The 19,525-nt window shown below is 42.8% G+C and overlaps 2 protein-coding genes across 2 annotated transcripts in view; one reads left to right on the plus strand and one right to left on the minus strand.

Moving 5' to 3' along the window:
• LOC126366202 (uncharacterized) overlaps window positions 1-19,525 on the plus strand; it is a 261,987-nt gene that overhangs the window by 26,292 nt on the left and 216,170 nt on the right. The gene's annotated exons all lie outside the window — the stretch shown is intronic.
• LOC126366217 (intraflagellar transport protein 88 homolog) lies at window positions 114-19,009 on the minus strand. Its single transcript, XM_050009246.1, has 19 exons — window positions 18,794-19,009; window positions 18,035-18,219; window positions 17,384-17,510; window positions 16,971-17,075; window positions 16,364-16,477; window positions 15,397-15,500; window positions 14,980-15,089; window positions 13,814-13,932; window positions 13,070-13,221; window positions 12,562-12,793; window positions 11,380-11,575; window positions 9,245-9,395; window positions 8,959-9,061; window positions 8,629-8,742; window positions 7,671-7,779; window positions 6,358-6,465; window positions 5,847-5,915; window positions 3,369-3,459; window positions 114-361 (listed from the first exon to the last, which is right to left on the minus strand). The coding sequence occupies exons 1-19, from the start codon at window positions 19,007-19,009 to the stop codon at window positions 253-255; spliced, it is 2,514 nt and encodes an 837-aa protein (XP_049865203.1). The 3' UTR covers window positions 114-252.

Below are 19,525 nucleotides of genomic sequence, written 5' to 3' on the forward strand. Positions count from 1 at the left end.
CCACGTTATCTGTCAGTAGACAAAAGTAAAAAAAAATTAGGACATTTATTTAAAAGAACATAGGTAAGCATTTTACCACAATCTCGTTGAAAGTTCTGAAAGTGCCTATTCACCCTTGCCATGAAGACACCCAGATTGTACCAAAAGATCGTAAGGAATGTCTAGTTAAAAAAAGTCAATCAATTTATAGTAAATACTATTTTTATTACCAATCTCATTAAAAAAGAACACAGATTTTAAGCTTACCAACTGTTATTCAGGTGGTAAGGGCAGGTCTTCATCTTCGAGGTTTTTCTTCCTGCCTGCCGACCTGTGTATCGACCGCCCTACCTGCATGCTGTCTTGAATGACCTCGCCGTGTCTGAAAATAGAAACGTCTAATTAGGTTATCGATATGAAACCTTATTTAACAATTTTCCCTACTGCGCACTTGTTAACAATCACTTATGTATAATGTATGAAGGTGAATGAATTAGTGAATGAAATTATTCGAACTATTGAGAGACGGTTGACCCGGCGGCGGCTGCCTGGCGGTTGCAGTGGCGCAGGGCGGGGCCGCGGGTACTGCGTAGCGCTTGTAATATGGGTCGGTGCTTGTCCACGACAAAGTTCGTATAATTGTTCCGAGGGTCACATTAATTATTATGTAACACTGCTTCCGCGACGTGCTTTCTATTTAAATTTAGCTATGACCATCGACGATACAACCAAATAGACACCTAATGTTTGATTTTCCACAAAGAATGCAATTTGTAAACCAGCTGATGTCCCCCTGGACGAGGAGAGCGGAACGCTGCGTTCTAATTGCTAACCAGATAATATTTTAAATTTGTCAGATAATAAATTTAAAGCTCACGTGAAGTTTACTTTTTTTTACTTTATGTAAAAAACCTTATTATAAGATTAATGATTACCTAAATGATAAAAATGTCTGGTATTGAATGTGTTCCTCTAGTTATTAAATAACTTGTAATGTACCCTCATTGATTTAAAAGATGTGTTGCTGTTGCAGTTTTAGCCATAACATCTTGCGAAATGACGTAAATTCAAAAATGTTATATTGACCTTCAACAAGTTTATCCATGATAATTACGTTGAATAAATGATTCTGATTTCTGATTGGTGCACTCACGCTCTTAAAACACGTCGTAAGGTCACGGCAATCGCAAATTGTCGTACGTTTCCGGTTGGTATTTTATATCTGGCAAATTATTCGGATATTTTGACAGAACTCGTTGGTCTGTTATTAGGAGTCTAGAGGTTGTATCGCCGATGACTCTGACGTCCTCTGCTTTCGTCATCAATAATACCTGCTGTCCACGCGTACGTTATCAGATACAATGACAGGTTTAATAACAAGAGATGTTACTGCGCCACTTTTGCTGCAAATATGTAATTAAACTGATATGAACGTTTTTCCCGTACTCTTAAAAGGTGACAGTGTAAATATTTTCATGTAGATAGTTTTGTGGGTGCGCAATTTATTGTACGTGGGTGTGACTTCATCAGGTGGGTAAGTAGGCTACTGCGAAGGACACCGGGCTTGCTGTAGTTCGGTTAACGATGTAAGGGCAGATGGAAATGATTATGGTAAACCTTATTGAATATATTAAGGTATCATCACCTCCCTAGCATTATCCCGTTTTTCACAGGGTCGGTTTAACTAACCTGAAGATTTGACAGGTCTGGTTTTTTACAGAAGCGAAGGGAAAACTGCATTTCTCGGGAATGTGGGTTTCCACACGATGTTTTCCTTCACCGTTGAGTACGTGATAATCATTAATGATCCAAACATGAATTCGAAAACAAATTTGACAATCATTGGTTTAGACCTGTATGGCCTGTAGTGTGTATTGACTTTATTTAGGTATATCTTCCATTATTGAGTGACAAGGATGGTCCTCGTTAGCGGAAAGCAGAAGATAATACTCAGTCGTTCACGTTATTTTAACAGCATAGGTAGCTCAAAAATGCACTTTGTCTGCAAGATTTGAAAGAGTCAACTCCTAAGTTCGCTGTATATTCAGGTAGATATTAATTGCAAGGTTAATTATATAGACATTGAACTGTAGCTTAATTTTTAGTAAACCTGTCAAAATATGTTATTATTTACATAGTCTACTAAATGTTTACGTATGGATTATTATTTTATATGCATTTATTAAGATAGTGAACATGCTACTTTAATAATTATGATTATAAAAAAGTCCGATTTTTGTTATGATTTTTTAGATAAGAAGTAAGATTGTCGTCTCAACTCTCATGCCATTAACAGAGATAACTGCGGTATAGAGTTGAACTATATCTGACGGCACCGTATCGCACTTTCCTATACTTCTATCCTTTTCTGACACGCGGGACCGTCATGTACTAGAGCGAGATAAAGAAAGAAACGTTTATTAAAAAGCCTATAAAAAAACAAAGCAACAACAACAACAACATGCTTTAAAGAGCCTATACTTCTACCCTCTGTCACTCAGAATGCTACAACGAGATAATGCAACCGCACGCGCCGCAACAGACGATTCGCAACAGGCGCTCTTTTATCTCGCTCTAGTACATGACGGTTCCGCGTGACAGAAAAGGATAGAAATATAGAAAAGTGCGTTACGTTGCTGTTAGATGTAGTTGTAGATGTAGTTGTAGATGTAGTTGTACGGTCACATGTACTACTATGTATACACTTTGATACCATGTCACATTAACTTTTTAGGCAAACGAAACCGTAAGTCTCATTAAATGTCAAATATGATAGTGCGACAGGGTTCTAAAGTGGGTACATGATATTTGCTCATGACTGTAGCTCAACCCTTAGGCGCATGCGCATGGAATGGATAAAAATATCAAATAGATCCCTCCAGCTTGTCAGTCTGGACACTCCATACAAAAATCTCGTCGATACTTAGCGAGATAGACAGTCCATGCGCTCCCTTACATCCTTAATTTAGACCAAAGTTACACCTAGCGGGGGTGGGGTAAATCTAGCTCGCCACCGATACGAATCGGCGCGGGGAGGAGAATGCCCGACTTCTATAACGTGGTTATCCTTTATGCCTCCAATCTGCCGCGCTGAAACGTACATAGGATGTTTGTAGTAGGATGACAAACATCTCAGATTCTCAATTTCACTGAAAACTTCATAGAGTCATATAAATACCTATTTATACTAAGGAGACAGACTTCCAACTCAATAGTTATCACAAAAGCGAAATCGCTATGACAATTGCATCACCTGTTTTATTTATTTACTTAAAAACTTACTTGTTGACTACCAATTTATCATCCAGATAATATGCAAAACACGTTTTTAAATAAATGTTCAATGTTGTATAAACAATGAGGTGTGTATTTCGGCGCCAGATACTCACGTGTAGAGCTGCGTGCGCGCACTGTCTCCCCGCGCCGCGCTGGAGCGCCGCGAGCCCGGCGCCGGCGCCGCGCTGCCGCCGCGGGACGCACCTGCCATGCAGCATAACAATATAAGCTCACGACTACTTTCCCAACTGGGGTATTCAGAAGAAGAGCAACGCATGATGAACTAAATAGTAAATACCCGCCTTTGACCGAGCTATATTAGACTAACATCACACAACCGACACTCAACACAGCAATCTCATTCCTATCGCCTAACACGTAAGTGCGAGCGAGACGCAGTCCGCGCGCTATCCCTCTTACTCTCTGGCGGCTTACGGCCATTTAAGACTTAACATAGAATAAGGAATTATACTACGTATAGAACGGCGTCTCTCCGCTCCCCAGCAGCGACTAAGCTAAGTTTACCTCACCCCCTCGGTCTTACTTTAGTCTTCAATCGTATGGGCGTTACACACACACACGCACACGCACACGAACACGCACACGCACAGATCCGCGTGTACGATAACGTCAATGTGTGTGTTTGTAGAGTCTGTGTAAAACGAGGTTTTTAGTATGAATGAAGTGTCCGGGGTGTGACTAAAGTAAGAACCAGAGAGGGTGAGGTCAGCGGCCGATATGAATTGGCGCGACGCTGAGAGTTACCGTTCTATTTGTAGCATTATTCTTTGCCAAAGTGATAGTGGTGAGCCAGCAAGTTATTATTATTTTATTTATTAGTTATATGACCTGACACCAGATAGAAGTAGCTTATAAGAAAGAAAGTAGCATATAATTATGTACGTGGATGGATGCTTCAGGAAACAACTACATATCAATTTAAGCGTAATATAAATACAGGATACAGGAACATAACCCTCAAGATAACCTATTGTCTCCGCACACAGAATCGGTACGGGGAGCGATCCGGAAGAGGAAGCGTAACTTATATGAAGTCGCGTGCTCCTCGTCGCGTTATGATTCCCGTGTGTATGAGTCCGTCACAAAAAACCCTTACCCGGAAAGTTTCCCAAACCTGCTATTACTTACTTCTTCTTCTTATCGTGTGGGTTGTGAAGTGGAATACAAGCCTCATCAACCTTGGTGTCAGGGTTATTATTGAACCGCCAAAGGCCCCTGACATGACTCATGTAACGATTACTTACATCAGTAAATAGTAACCGGGACCAACGGCTTAACGTGCCTTCCGAAGCACGGATCATTTTACTTTCGCACAATCAGGCGATAAGACCGCCTTTGCCCACCTTAGTATAAGTTTATACTGTAAATGTTTTGTGGATTTGTGTGCAATAAAGTGTTTTATTATTATTATTATCAGGTGATCAGCCTGTAATCTCCTAACCAAATTAGGGATTACAAAATGATTTTTGTGATATGTCGCCATTATTTTCGATTCGAATCCGGGTATATTTGCGCTTTCATAAAAAACTCCATGCTCCGGCACGCTTTCCCGGCTAGTACGAAGAACTTTATTTACGATATTGTACTTATCAATCAAAGCAACTCTCTCTGACTCTCTACTCTCTGCTTACCCCGATGGGAAATAGGCGTGACTTTATCTATGTATGTGTATGTACTTATAAATCATTAAAAAAATGCGAATTCCGGGGCACAAACCGATAGTCGGATGTAACAGTGGGGGGTCACGACACACGGACATGACGCAACCCGATTAGATGTTTACTCAGACGCGTCGTAATACTTCCATAGTTTATTTACGAATACATATCTATACTAACGACGGGGGATCACATCCAGGTTCACCACAACAATTTGAAATAGACACATTACGTTGCATCAGTAGGTTGCAGTGAATAGGCCAATTTCCAACTAGTTAAATCAGTTACATTTTACTAAACGTCAAAACACGAAGTTACTATGGAATTTGTATGAAAAAGCACGCCGTGACGTCATAGAAAAACGTGATAAATGTCGGACATACTATTACGTTTTTCTTTAAAATTCATAAATAAAAAAAAATAGAAAAAAGAAAATGTTTTTCGTTAGTTTTAGATCTGTTTTTATTTAGTCATCAGAATTTCATAATTTATCTTGAACCTAGGACACGACTCAATTCGTACGACAAGCGACCAATGTGGTCTTTCTATAAATATTTAGGGAAAAATAGGGCAGTGGTTTCCCTCTTGCCTTCCCCGCAGTACTCTGTCTGACGCAAGCGGGATGGCGCTTAGAGTCTATTAGCTTAGTCTATTACAAAGCCATACTAGGACTCCTGTCCTCCGCCTCTGAATAGTACTGTCAGTTACTGCTGCCTTTTGTCAGGTTCCAGGTTACAGTCCCTGTAACCAAGCAACCTGTCCCTGTAACCTGTGTGTGTGTGTGTGTGTGGTAAGTAGCATGGAAAATGCTGCACCGACAAGAGCCTGGTTCTTAAATTGATGATGATGATATTTAAGAACTCGGCATAGGGGCAATATGGGTTAGCAAGGCAAGATATAATATGAACTTACCACGTATCTGGTCTATCGGCGACTGACTAGTGCCCGATGATCCACTCCCAGCTGAAGTTACCGAGGACGCTGTAAACAAATATTCTAAAGTTAACCAAATTACAACTTCTTCTCTCGAGTGGGTTGTTAGGTTAGACAGACCTCATCGACGTCGTGTCGGGGTTGCAGACGCCTTTGGTGCTGACTGCTTAATGTGCTCTTCGAAGCACGGATCATCTTACCTTCGGACAATCGGATGATTAGCCTGCAGTGTCATAACCAAATTATAGACCACAATGCAGTGTTTGTGATACGTCCCCGCCGGGATTTTAACCCGGGACCTCCGGATCGTGAGTCCAACGCTTGACCACTGGACCACGTAGGACTTTAGCTATATTAATGTGAAGTTTCATAAAAATCTCTTTAGTCAGTTTTGCGTGAAGGTGTAACAAACACCCTTACAAATTTTCGCGTTTATAATAATAGGTTTTGCCTCAGATTCCATTTACAACTTTGTATAATGTGCGCATACCTCTCTCTTGTTGTTTAAGCCGCGCCTGCGCTCTCTGCAGTTCGCGCGTCCACGCCGCCGTCTCCGATAGTCCCTGGTCTCCACATAGCTTCACTATCAGCTTCAAACCTGAGCAATAACAGTGTTATCAACTCGACAGATTTTAATGAAATTAATTGACGACGGTATGGCAATGCAGGACGGAAGAGGCGAGTCACGGGGACTGTAACCTGGAACCTGACAGAGGGCAGCAGTAACTGTCAGTACTATTCAGAGGCGGAGCACAAGAGTCCTGGTACGGCTTTATAAACTACTCTGGGCGCCATCTCACTCGCGTTAGACAGTGTACTGCGGGGCGGAGTACAAGAGGGAAACCACTGACTTATTTTTCCCAGAAAAGTAGCATGAAAAATGCTACACCGACAAGAGCGTGGCTATTAAATTAGTGATGATGAATTGACAGAAACTGTATCAGCGGCATTTGTTTCGAGAATTTGACTATTACTTTATTTTATCTTAGTTTATCTTTTCTTAGTAACACTGTAAATGTTTAGCCTGTCGATTACCCGTCCTTTTAATCAATAATCATTTACCTATTTTATATTTTCTTTCCTTTTCGGCGAATAAGAAAAAGACAGGTATAACTTAGAAAATATTTGGGCTTATACATTTAAAAGCGCATTACAGACAACATGATTGCCTTGTCGGTTTCAACGACATGCCATGCGACAAGTTTTTTTTTCATCGCCGGGCTAATGGCCTTTCTTTCTTCGCAAATGAGCTCAATTGGCATAAAATTTCATCATGACGATTTGCTTATCTAGTTTTAAAAACCTCTTGATGATAAAATGTACGTGCTATGACAACACTATCTCGTGACCTTGATCTTAAACATATTTAATTACATATTTTACTAACTTAGTACCTCTGTATTTACAAAGAAAATATTGTAAAAAAATCTGTCACACCCTTATCGAGATGAGTATGCACTAATCAAATACATGCGCGTAAAGAATTCTCGTGTGTTTAGTGTATCACGGAGCGATAAGAAAGGAAAGTCCGGGGAAATTCGCCTTAAAAGGGGCGGCGTTAAAGATAAATTATGAAATTCTGATTAGTAAATAAAGACACATCTAAAGGTGAAAAAAAACTTTATTTTTTCTGTTTAATTTGTTTATGAATTTTAAACAGGAAAACTGTAATAATAAGTTCGTCATTTTCAACACATTTTAAACAAAAAGTATGCATAATTATAACCCTTGCTACAGCCACCTCGCGTCGAACAAGTTTCACACAAAGAGCCTATCTGATTCGGACGGGATATACCTACTTACATTGCACATTATCTGGAAACCGCGCGTTCATCTTCTTGTAAAGAGTGAGTGCTTCCTGGTAGCGACCGTTGGCTCGCAGACAACCGCCCATCAGGAGGCCCCACTGCGGCTGTTGATGGATATAAGTGACGGATGAGAATATGGTGTCTTCTTCTATCGTGTGGGTTGTGAGGTGAATTACCAACCTCATCCACCCTGGTGTCAAGGTTATTATTGAGCCGCCAAAGGCCCATGACATGGCTCATGTAACGACTACTTACTTACATCAGTAAGTAGTAAGCGGGACCAACTTGGGCGGGGCTTAACGTGCCTTCCGAAACTCGGATCATTTTACTTTTTGGACAAACAGGTGATCAGCCTGTAATGTTCTAATAAAACTAGGGATCACAAAGTGAGTTTTGTGGTATGTCCCCACCGGGATTCGAACCCGGGACCTCCGGATCGTGAGACCAACGCTCAACCACTGGACCACGGAGGTCGTTAGTAAATGGTGTGGCCACACCACACGCACGGTTCTAGCGTACCCCTAACCGCCCAAATACATGAACGATCGATTTGTGTTATGTTATTTGTGTGACAGTTCTGTTTTGGTATGTGTTTATGGTAGATGATGTTTTTTTATGAATTTGCGGCAACGATTAGTTTTCACGTCCCCCAAAAAGTGCCGAATAAATGTTGTGTAAAGCTAGCCGAAGGCACACCGCGGACACTTCATACAAAAAAAAAACTCGTTTCACACGGACACTACATATTGACGTTATCGTAAACGCGCATCTGTGTGACGTGTGACACCCACGAGGTGAGGTAAACCTAGCTCAGCCGCTGGTGGGGAGCGGAGAGTTGCCGTTCTATACGTAGTATTATTCCTTATTCTATGCCCAAAGGCAACGCCGAATTACTCTGAGGCCGGTGGCGAGTAGTACTTAAATGTATGGAAGGGACCAGACAAGGTGCTTACGTTGTTGGGCTGCAGCCGCGCCGCGCGGCGGTAGTACTGCAGCGCGGCGTCCGGCGGGGACTCCCGCGCCAGCCACTCCAGCGCCGACAGCTCGCACGGCCACACTGCCTCCACCTGCACCGATACATTTTTATCAGATATTTTAGAAGCAGGCCCAAAAGATGGAAAGACGATTTGGATGCCTTTGAAGGGAACTGGCAAACATCTGCTTGGATAAGGAGCTGTTCATGTGTGTGTCACCCGAACATGCTATACAAATTGCATCGAAATCAAAAACACATATATTCAGTTCAATATACGTGTACAATGAGCAGGAACTATCTAGCTTACATCTTGATAATGATGCTTGGCAGTCTGCGTGTCCCCCATCTCGCTGTGCAGTTGCGCCAGCGCACACGACACGCCGGCGTCCCAGCCGCCGATCATGCTGTACCTGCAAAGTGAGTTGAAAAATGTGCACAGTCTCGTAATAACCAGTTAAAAGTCTGGGATTATTCTTGCGTGTTCGTACGTGTTCACAGGAGCTTTCTGGCGGCTCAATAGCAACCCTGACACTAGCATCGATGATGTCGGTTATTGATCACACAACCTATTCAAGAGAACAAGAATGGCGCACCAGTGGTCGGCGGCGGCGGCGTCGTCGGCCAGCCGCGCCAGCCCGGCGGCGGCCAGCGCCCGCAGCGTGGCGCCCGCGCCGCCCGCACCCCGCAGCCGCGCCCAGCGCGCCGCCGCCGCCGCCGCCTCGCCGCTGTTGCTCAGCGCCACAGCTGGAAACACACACACGCATTACGGTGGGTTTCCTAAAGTGGAACGGAGATGAGTAAAGAGGTGCGGAATCGACCAATCACAGCGAGCGAGAAAGTGAGATAAAAGACGTTCTATCGCTCTCTGCCTCGCGAGTTTGCCGACTCGTGCCCATCTATGCTTGTCTTCTTTCAGCTTTACTGGAAACCTACCTACCTTAAGAATGTACGTCTCATTAGAAACTAAAAAAACAGAGCTGTCTTAACCTCCATAAAATGTGGACATGTACTTTATTGAGTGTTATATACACTTCTCATCAAAAAAATCGAAACACTTCCGTTTTCATTGTTTCTGTCCGAATTTAACACAAAAAAGAATTCATACGATGAAAAAAAATACATAAATGTATAGCTGGCAGTTTGGCCATTACAGTAATAAGCGAAAATTCTAAATTCAAAATTAGAATTTCATTTGTTTATCTTATAAACGAAATGAATCACTGTTTTGAGACAAATGTGTGTTTAGGGTTGGAGTACATTTAGCGTTTAAAAACTAAAAATTGGCGCCTATCCTTAAACTTTTTGTTTTTTATTTCAATACTGTGACTTTGGGACGTCTGAAAAAAGGTTTTTTTTCTAAAACGTATGGATACTTCGCCCACAGAAGCCGCCCAAGTTGTGGCATTGCTGGATTCTGGCCTTAGTCAGCGTGTTGTGGCTGCAAGACTGCATCTAAGCCTGTCATCTGTTCATAGAGTCTATAAACGTTATCGGGAGACTGGTTTGTTCACGCGCCGTTCAGGATCTGGCAGGAATCGGGTCACTTCTGAGCGAGATGATCGATTTATTGTAACAACTTCTTTAAGAAATCGACGCCTTAACGCTTTTCAACTGCAGCAGCGGCTTCGTGTTGTACGAAGGGTGGCTGTAAGTGACTCTACAATTAGAAGAAGGTTGAAGGATCGTGGACTGGTACCGCATAAGCCAGCAAATGGGCCGAAATTAACTGCAGACCATCGAAGAGCGCGCCTTAACTTTGCACGTGAGCACCTAAATTGGTCATACCTACAGTGGAGCAAAGTTCTCTTTTCTGATGGGTGTAAAATTATGCTGTATGGTAACGACGGAAGGAACAAGGTCTACAGAAGAGACGGAGAACGCTATGCACAATGCTGCATTGAAGAAAAGGTCAGCTATGGTGGCGGTTCGTGGACGGTTTGGGGAGGAATCAGCGCCGACGGTAAGACAGAGCTTGCTTTCGTGTCTGGGCCACGTCTGCCTGCACTAAACTGTCATCGGTACGTCGAAGAGTGTCTCGAGCCTCATGTGATGCCCTATGCACATTTTATTGGCAACGGCTTCATATTCATGCACGACAATGCTAGGGCTCACACCGCGGGCGTCGTACGAGATTATCTTAACGAAGTCGATATCTCTATTATGGAATGGCCAGCAAGAAGCCCGGACATGAATCCCATTGAACATCTGTGGGATGAATTAAAGAGACGAATTCGAGCAAGAGATCCTGCCCCAGAAACACTTAGCCAGCTGCAAGATGCAATCCAAGAGGAATGGGACAATATACCACAGCATGTGATCGTGACTCTCATCCGATCGATGAAGAACCGTATGGAAGCAGTAATTAGAGCTCGGGGAGGGAATACAAGTTATTAAATAAACGTTTTTTAGCTTTTTTTTTCATTTACGTGTGTTGTTTTATCCATTTCCTTTATACTCCATACGGAATAAAAATGACTCATTTAACAAAATACGAAACCTATGAAAAAATCATTTAAATTTAGAACATTAACATTAAGATTTGATAAGCTCATATTACTCACTATTAAACGACATTTAACATTTATTCCTAAATGTACACATTTTTCTGATAATCCTGACAAAACGTAAACTTCCAAGGTGTTTCGATTTTTTTGATGAGAAGTGTATTTTAACTGTTTATGTGGAAATATCCTACGGCTATTGTCTAAATATAACTGTTGGTGTTTACCATGGTCGTGTGTAGCCACCATGTCGGCGGGGTCGAGGTGGCAGGCGGCAGCCAGCAGGCCGGCGGCCCGCGGCCAGGCGGCGGGCGCGGCGCCGGCGCCGTCCGCCAGCGCGGCGCACACGCGGGCGGCGCACGAGTACGGGTCGTCCCGCGCCGCCGCCTCGCTCAGGGCGCGCGCCTCCGAGTAATTACCCAGCTGCAGGATACACTACCGTATTACGGTGGGTTTTTTTGGTTTGATGGAGCAATAGGAAGTACAAGATCCGAAGTGGTCGTATTAGGTAGCTTATGAGCTTCATTCGATATCTTAGTGATTTTCTACTACTGTTATTCACGGATTCGGATCGAATGTACTTAGTGTGAAATACCCTTAATCTAGGAAATTGCAATATTGCTTTTATAGATGAATTGCTTCGATGTGGTCTTATTACTCAAATAACCATTTTGTAACATATTTTTCTTATTATATATTATTTTCTCCGTATTTATTCATATTACCTTTTGACAATATATTAACAAATTAAAAAAAAATCACGTTCAGTACCATGTAGATGTCTCGTTACATAAGTATTATGCAATATTATGACGATCCTATTGTTTTAACAAGTACACTGATAATGATTCTTTGTTTATTTTTATAATTGCTTGTAATATCATTGTTTACCTAAACTTATCAATCTGGGGTGCATGTAACTAGAAGTAGTATGTACTTCCAAATATTTGTCAAAATTTTCATATTTATCTTTATTTGGTTAGTTGAGAACTGGTTTTTACCGGAAAAAAAAGATATCGGGTTCCGAATTCTGGGCAGCACGGAATTTTATTGGTAATACTTAGACTAGTTTCCAACTACACGAAATTACTATGGAATTTGTATGAAAAAGCACATAGTGACGTCATACGTGTTTTTTGATTAAAATTCATAAATTAGTTAAATAGAAAAAAGAAAATGGTTTCATTAGGTTTAGATCTGTCTTTATTTATTAATCAGAATTTCATAATTTATCTTGAACCTAGTACACGACCCAATTGTTATATTATCATTATCTGCCTGCGTCATTTCGGCGGATGCGCCGTCATGCTAGCAGCATTCACGAGTTGCACCGCTAATGAGATACCCTGGGCAGGGAAACATCCCGAGTGAGGAAGATAGCTGGTGATTGCCCGAACTGGCGCCCTTACCGCATAAGCCACAAACGCGGCATCAGCATTGGCTTCAGCTCTGAGCACGCGGTCGCTGGGGTGCGCCCTGGCCACGGCCTTGAGCCGCTGCAGCGCGCGCTGCGCATGCGCCGCGGGCGCCCTCGCCGCGGCCGGCGCCCGCAGCGCCGCCAGCGCCGCGCCCAGCTCCAGCCGCGCGCCCGCGCCGCCGCCGCCGTAGCCGCGCAGCGCCTCCACGCACCACGACATGCCGCTGCCACGACAACGACGGGCAAATATCCACTCAAATCCTATATTTTCTTTATACCTTATTTAACGTAGTATAATCAGAATGACAGCAAGACAGAGATATAGTACATTGCATCGCACTAAAAGTGTACAGGGGCCTTTAGCGGCTCAATAATATCCCTGACATCAGGGTTGCTGATGTTAGTAATCCTCCTGACAACCCCCACGATAGAAGAAGTACGAAACAGACGAGAGACATGTCACTCTAATGCTACGTTTAATAGAGTATGGATTTGCTCACCCAGAGTCGATGTCCCGTGCGTTGGGCGTGGCCAGCGCGGCGGCCGCCAGCGCCAGGCAGCGCTCGGCGTCGGCGGCGGCGCGGCGCGACCAGCGCGACAGCCGGTCGGCGCGGACCACGTCGCGGACCACGCACTCGTACGCGTCGCCCTCCTGGACAACACACCCACACGTCACATCACCGTAAACACTCCAACAAGTAGAATAGGGAGGTTTAAAAACGAAGCAATTCATCTAGAAAAGCAATATTGCTTTTTGACATTGCGCACTTACTTTTAAATGCGCTAATGTCAAATTGCAATATTTATTTCTAGATGAATTGTTTCGATGTGGCCTTTTTAACACCCCTCAGCCGGGTCTGCATGACAACCGCGCCGCGCGCGATGCGAATTATATTGAGCGGTTCGACCAATAAACGATACGAATGCTATCTAGGTAGATGGACGTCAAACGGCTATTGGTCGAAGGCCTCGATATAATTCGCGCCGGCGCGGTTACCGTGCAGAGCCTACTGGTCTCCCAGTTAACAGATAATGAATAAGGAACTAAAATAATAAGAGCGAATATTCTTTTAACGTTCATCATATACATCTTAGGATTTAGTATCAATAGTGGCTACAGCCGTGGTAGTTCAGTAGGAGGAACGCTTGACTCTCACTCTCAAAGAAGATGAATTTAATTTACTTAGCCTAGAGAACATGGTTTCAAAGTGTACATACATATTAGCACTTGTGACCGTACATACATCGTCAATAGTAATATCCTGGTGGTCGGTCGGCGGCTCCACGTCCAGCATCGCGTGGAACGCTGCCTTGCCGCCTTCAGCGTCGTTCAGTGCCACCGAACATAGTACTAAATGCAACCCTGGGACAAATAAAACGCGGGTTTTAAAACGCCACCTTGAGCACTATACTTAAAAAAAGCAACACGTCATCATGATGTGTCTACACTCAGCGGGATCCCCTGTCTGGGAGACATAAGAGTGATGCAGAGAATTAGATCTGGATTTGTTCTACTGAATTATGCTGAAAACAGAATTTGTTCCGTTAAAAAAACGGAAATACAAAGTTTTCTAACCGACCTCCAGCCAGCGGGATATTTACCAAAGTTAAGTCTGATGAAGTATAAATTGGTATTAACTTTTAGATCTGTATTTATTCTGTTCAACAAAACAAAAATACTTCTGACATCCTTACTTCAGCTACAATCAAACTGCAAAGAAACCTCCAGTCAGCGGACTTTTTCTCTCAATGACATTCTTTTGTAACTTTTACATTAAACTAATAAAAATTAACCTATTGGTTAGGTAAGCGGACCCTGTAAAAAACGGTATAATGGAGATGATGATGAGATGATTAGCTCAATGTGGCTTTTTTCAAAGCCCCTGATATTGTTGTTTTATCAGAAACAAACATAACCTAATACTAGTAGATTGGCAGCCCCCTATCACCGACCTTCGCTTTATATACTGCTTTCTTTCTGCCTTTTTTTTTTGGTTATTTTTCTGCTTGCTTTGTTTTATTTTTTTTTACTATATAAAGCTGGAAACCCATGTACCTATTGACTGACTGACATAGTTGTTTTCTCAGAAGGAGCGTCGAGGGGTAAAAATGAATCTAGCTTTAAAGCGTGGGTACTTAGTTCATCTTGCGATGGATGTACCCCTGACTATCCCTATTACGAATGTAGTCGTGAGCTTATGTTGTATAATCTAGCTTTACCTGGACATACACAGTATCCGAATAGATTTTAGGATTTCCAACCTTAAAAGGAAAAAGGAACCCTTATAGGATCACTTTCTTAACCGTCTGTCTGTCAACCCCTTTTTTATTGAATTTATCTGTCTTTGAGATCCCATACCCTAGTGGCGCCCAACATAGGGCAGAAACGTAATATTCGAAATAAGCTAACCGGTTTGGAAATCTCCTTGTTCGTGCATGATATGCTGAAAGTTGGTGACAGCGTCTCGAAACTTGCCCATGCGCACTAGAAGCAGCCCGATATTGTGCATCACTTTCATCCTGTAAAACAAGACAAGGAAATTTTACTTATTTATACGATCTGCAATAACACTAGAGTTCCGTCTTAAGAGTCTCTGTCTTCTATAGTTCCATTAAGCGACATATATCCCCTACATAGCGACATAGAAATATATACAGAGCTTTGGCAGTTCTATAGTAACCCGGATACCAGGGTTAATCAGGTTGGTTATCCACCTCACAACCCACGTGATAGAAGAAGAAGCTTATGACTATATTCCCGATTGGGTTATGTAAGTATGCTATAACGTGTTGTTAAGTAAGGCGCGATGATCTGTATGTTGCGTACCGTAAGTCTTTCTCTGCAGTAGGCGTTTGGTCTAACGCCATTCTGTACAGCTTCAGCGCTTTCGGATGTTCACCCATTTTGAAGTAAATGTTCCCCATGTTGACCTGAAGAGGCAAATTTACAAATAAGACACACAGGCCGATGATGAAATAGGTGTTTCGTTAAATAATATAAACATAACACAGCCTATATACGTCCCACTGCTGGGCACAGGCCTCCCCCTCAATCAACCGGAGGGGGTATGGAGCATACTCCACCACGCTGCTCCAATGCGGGTTGGTGGAGGTGTTTTTACGGCTAATAGCCGGGACCAACGGCTTAACGTGCCCTCCGAAACACGGAATCATCTTACTTTTTCGGACAATCAGGTGATTCCAGCCTGAAAAGTCCTTACCAAGACCACGGAGGCTGTTAAATAATAAATTTGAAAAAAGTCATAAGTGTTTCTATTTTGATGAGAAGTATATTTGCAAGACTCATTAATACGTTGACAGTTCAGTGATCCATATACGGGTCGAGGGACTAGCTCCATACGCCCGTGACCCATGCATGGGTCACTAAGAAACGACGAGGTACGCACTAAAGGCGGGTGGTCCACTTGGATCCCGGGTAACTTAGCAAAGGTTGAAGTAATATGCGAGAAAAGAGGCAAATATTGAGAGTTATGGGGGACAGAAGAGGCAAGATGATTGGACACTTAATAGGACACGACGAATTTATTAAAAACATCATAGAAGGGAAGCTACAAGGAAAGAGAGGAAGGAGAAGACCAAGAAGAGCCTACATGGAACAAATTAAAGAGAAAGCGAACGTCGTGTCTTATAAGGAAATGCCTTTGATAGACAAGAATGGAGAATGCTACACCGACAAGAGCGTGGCTCTTTAAATTAGTGATGTGTCATGACAAGGAAGTTAAAACATTTTGTATAGGGACTGTCCACGTGTTAAATAGTTATAAAAGGATCACCTTAAGTCGGTTAGCGTGCGGAAATAACTTATTTCTAGTGAGTAGTTGATACGTGTTCAATGCTTCTGTGTACATTTCGTTGAGAGCGTATTGTCCTGCCAAGTTGCAAAGCACCTGGAATCAAAACGGTATATTTTTAATAAAACGTCCGCTTGCCTAAAGGGTTCTTCACTTTTAGAAAGGAAAGGATGACTTAAATAGTGCGCCGAAGAGAGAGAACACTTGAGGTTGGGTGTGATTCTTGATATCTAGCATATATGCTACGTTTTCCCTTCCCTAGTTCTATTCCCATGCATTGCGAAATGCTGATCAGCACATTTAGTCTCCAGAGGGACGATTCAAAGCATGATTCTGAGACCGTATCAAGTGGAATTTTATGTCGTATACTTAAGTAAATAGTTGCCGAGACCCACTGCTTGACATGCTTGTGCTTGATTTTACCTTCGAACAATCGGGTGATCACAAAAGACAATTTGTAACTTCTTTTAGTACGATTTCCCAAGATGGATATGATGACCCGAGACGCCGAATTCGGCCAAGTAGTTAATGCCATTTGCGGCAACTCTACAATAAGTCACGCCAAAAAAAAGATACTCCGAATACTTACAGCAAAAGTGAGGTCCAGGTTGTGCGAGTCCCCCAGGTTGGCTTGCTCCTGCATGCGAATCAATTGACGCTCCAACGTTGATGCTTCTTGCGCCTTTGCCAGTGCCTGAAACAAATGAGACTGAAGACTGCTAAGAAGACACACATCTTGACGGCTTCCAGTGTTTACATTCTGCGGCAAATAATAATAATCATGTATTTCAGCTAATAAAGCCATCGTTACAATAAAATAAATAAAAATAAGTAATCTAAAAGTCAAGCAATACTTTTATTTGCTAATATATTATATTTTTGAATAATTATGTCCCAAGCAATTAAAAAATAGGTAATAATCTCTTAGGAGTTCGAACAGCGCCCTCTGTATTTTTATTAGGGAACGCCTGGAAAGTCTCTCATTGCGAAAAACTTGCTTACTTGACTGAGGTCGATCTCTCGTTTGGCGCCCGAGTCGTCGTCAGGGTCTGGCCGCGCGCTCAACATGCACGAGTCTTCCACCAGCGCCATAATACGAGCCTCCATCTGTTTCACTTTGTCTTCGATGCTGGAAAACCTCCGGGCAAATCAGTCCAGTACTTAGGTAGGCTCTTTCTTCTTATCGTGTGGATTGTAAGGTGTAATACCAGCCTCATCAACCCTGGTGTTAGGGTTGTTATTGAGCCGCCAAAGGCCCATGGCTCATGTAACGACTACTTACTTACATCAGTAAGTAGTAACCAGGACCAACGGCTTAACGTGCTTTTCGTAGCACGGATCATCTTACTTTTTGGACAATCAGGTGATCAGCCTGTGATGTCCTAACCAAACTAGGAATCACAAAGTGATATTTGTGATATGTCCCCACCGGGATTCGAACCGGGGACCTCTAGATCGTGAGCTCAACGCTCAACCACTGGACGACGGAGGCCGTCACATCATGCGTCCTGTACCTGTAGTAAATTCTAAGGTTGAGGCGACATCTAAGAATACCGATTTTTGCTGAGTTTAAGGTCGCCTCAGCTTAGGATGCAGTCGAGGAAGGTTCTAAAATAAGGTGATGGAATACGGGTGTTGAAGTAAGTTAAGAACCTGTCCTCCTTCTTGTCGTCGCGGCTGGGCGTGGCGCGGGCGGAGGAGGTGTACCCCGCGGCGCGCAGGGCCGTGACGGGCCGCGCCGCCGCCGTGCCCCCGCGGGACCCGCCCGCCGCCCCGCCCGCGCCCGCCGGCCCCGCAGCCCCCGCGCCGCGCATGCTCACCGTGCCCACGCGGAACATCTGATCATCAGTCAACACAAATGATAATAAAGATAATGTTTCCGCTGCTCTTAGTCTGAGCTGACTCTTACGTTACTTTTAGTATATATCCTATATATTCAGCATTTTATATGTCGTCATCACTTCTATCGTGTGGCTTGTGAGGTGGATGACCGCATGGATAACAAACCTCATCAACCATCGTCATCACTAAGGAGTACCCGAATGAACGAACCAGGATAAAGTAGAGATGAAGAAAAACTACGGCAAAATTTACATAAATTGAAAGTCATTTTAACCAAGCAACTTTGCAAGAAATAACGAGTATACTGATAGACATCGGTAGCTAGGTCAGACACTCGTGTAGGTACCAATCGTAGTTTTCTGTTACATAACATCACGCCTGTATCCATAAAGGGGTAGACAGAGATGTATAGTATAATATACATCCACTCCTCGCCAGCTACGTTTAAGACCCTTGTAATAGGGTCTATTACAGTTAAATGTGCACAAATCCTGGAAACCACATGCTATCAATTAATTCTTCTTTTTGTAACTCTAGTAATGATATAAGTAAGGATAAAAACACACTTACCCCTGTGCCCATCCGACTGGGCACTTTTCTCCCGATGCCAGCTGTCCGCAGAGTTTCCTGGAAGTCCTGGTCTTCCCTCAGGTTGCGAGTGTCCAGGGCAGGGGCCACCTCGTTGAACCCAGTGTACAACTCATCATCTTCATCAACTACCATCGCCGTACGAGGCTTCGCATCCGTGCCCAAACGGGACGCACTATAATAACGCGAACTCAACATCTCTACTATTATTATATCATTAATACTATTAAAAACTATTTTTTGGCGTATTATTAAAACGATATTTCAATAAATAATAATAATTTAGTGAATCAGGAAATCCACGCGAAGAGAAATACGTCGCGGAATTGCGGATTGTTGTGACGCCGTTACCATGGTTACGACAATGACACGTAATCGTAGGATGTCAAAGAACTTTAGGGTGACCTATTTGTATTAAGAATTAAGAAAAATAAAAAAAGTGTAGGATTTTGTTTTCATTGGCTTTAAAAATTACGTAACATTTACATTTTGTTTGTAGTTAAGTAGTGATTTAGTTGAATATTTTGTGCTCTATTTTTAGGATAAATCCACGTTATTATTTCTACTTATATATTTAGGATTATAAGAATATTTTATAATTTAAATATCTTTTAAAAATAACAAGGTGGCCCACCACCTATCACGTTGGTCATTAGATTCTTCTATTAAGAAAGCTCGGTGAGGCGTGGTTACTTAGTTCCTCTTATGATGGAT

The sequence above is a fragment of the Pectinophora gossypiella genome, chromosome 4, assembly GCF_024362695.1.
Source record: "Pectinophora gossypiella chromosome 4, ilPecGoss1.1, whole genome shotgun sequence".
Lineage (NCBI taxonomy): Eukaryota > Metazoa > Arthropoda > Insecta > Lepidoptera > Gelechiidae > Pectinophora > Pectinophora gossypiella.

Excerpts from the sequence above, each read along its gene's own strand:
- LOC126366217 (XM_050009246.1), bottom strand. The coding sequence starts at position 19,009 with ATGTTGAGTTCGCGTTATTATAGTGCGTCCCGTTTGGGCACGGATGCG. Across the intron at positions 13,933-14,979 it reads ACAAGGAGATTTCCAAACCG|GGTTGCATTTAGTACTATGT; the intron begins GTTAGCTTATTT and ends TATTTGTCCCAG. Across the intron at positions 11,576-12,561 it reads CCGCGTTTGTGGCTTATGCG|CTGGGTAATTACTCGGAGGC; the intron begins GTAAGGGCGCCA and ends TGTATCCTGCAG.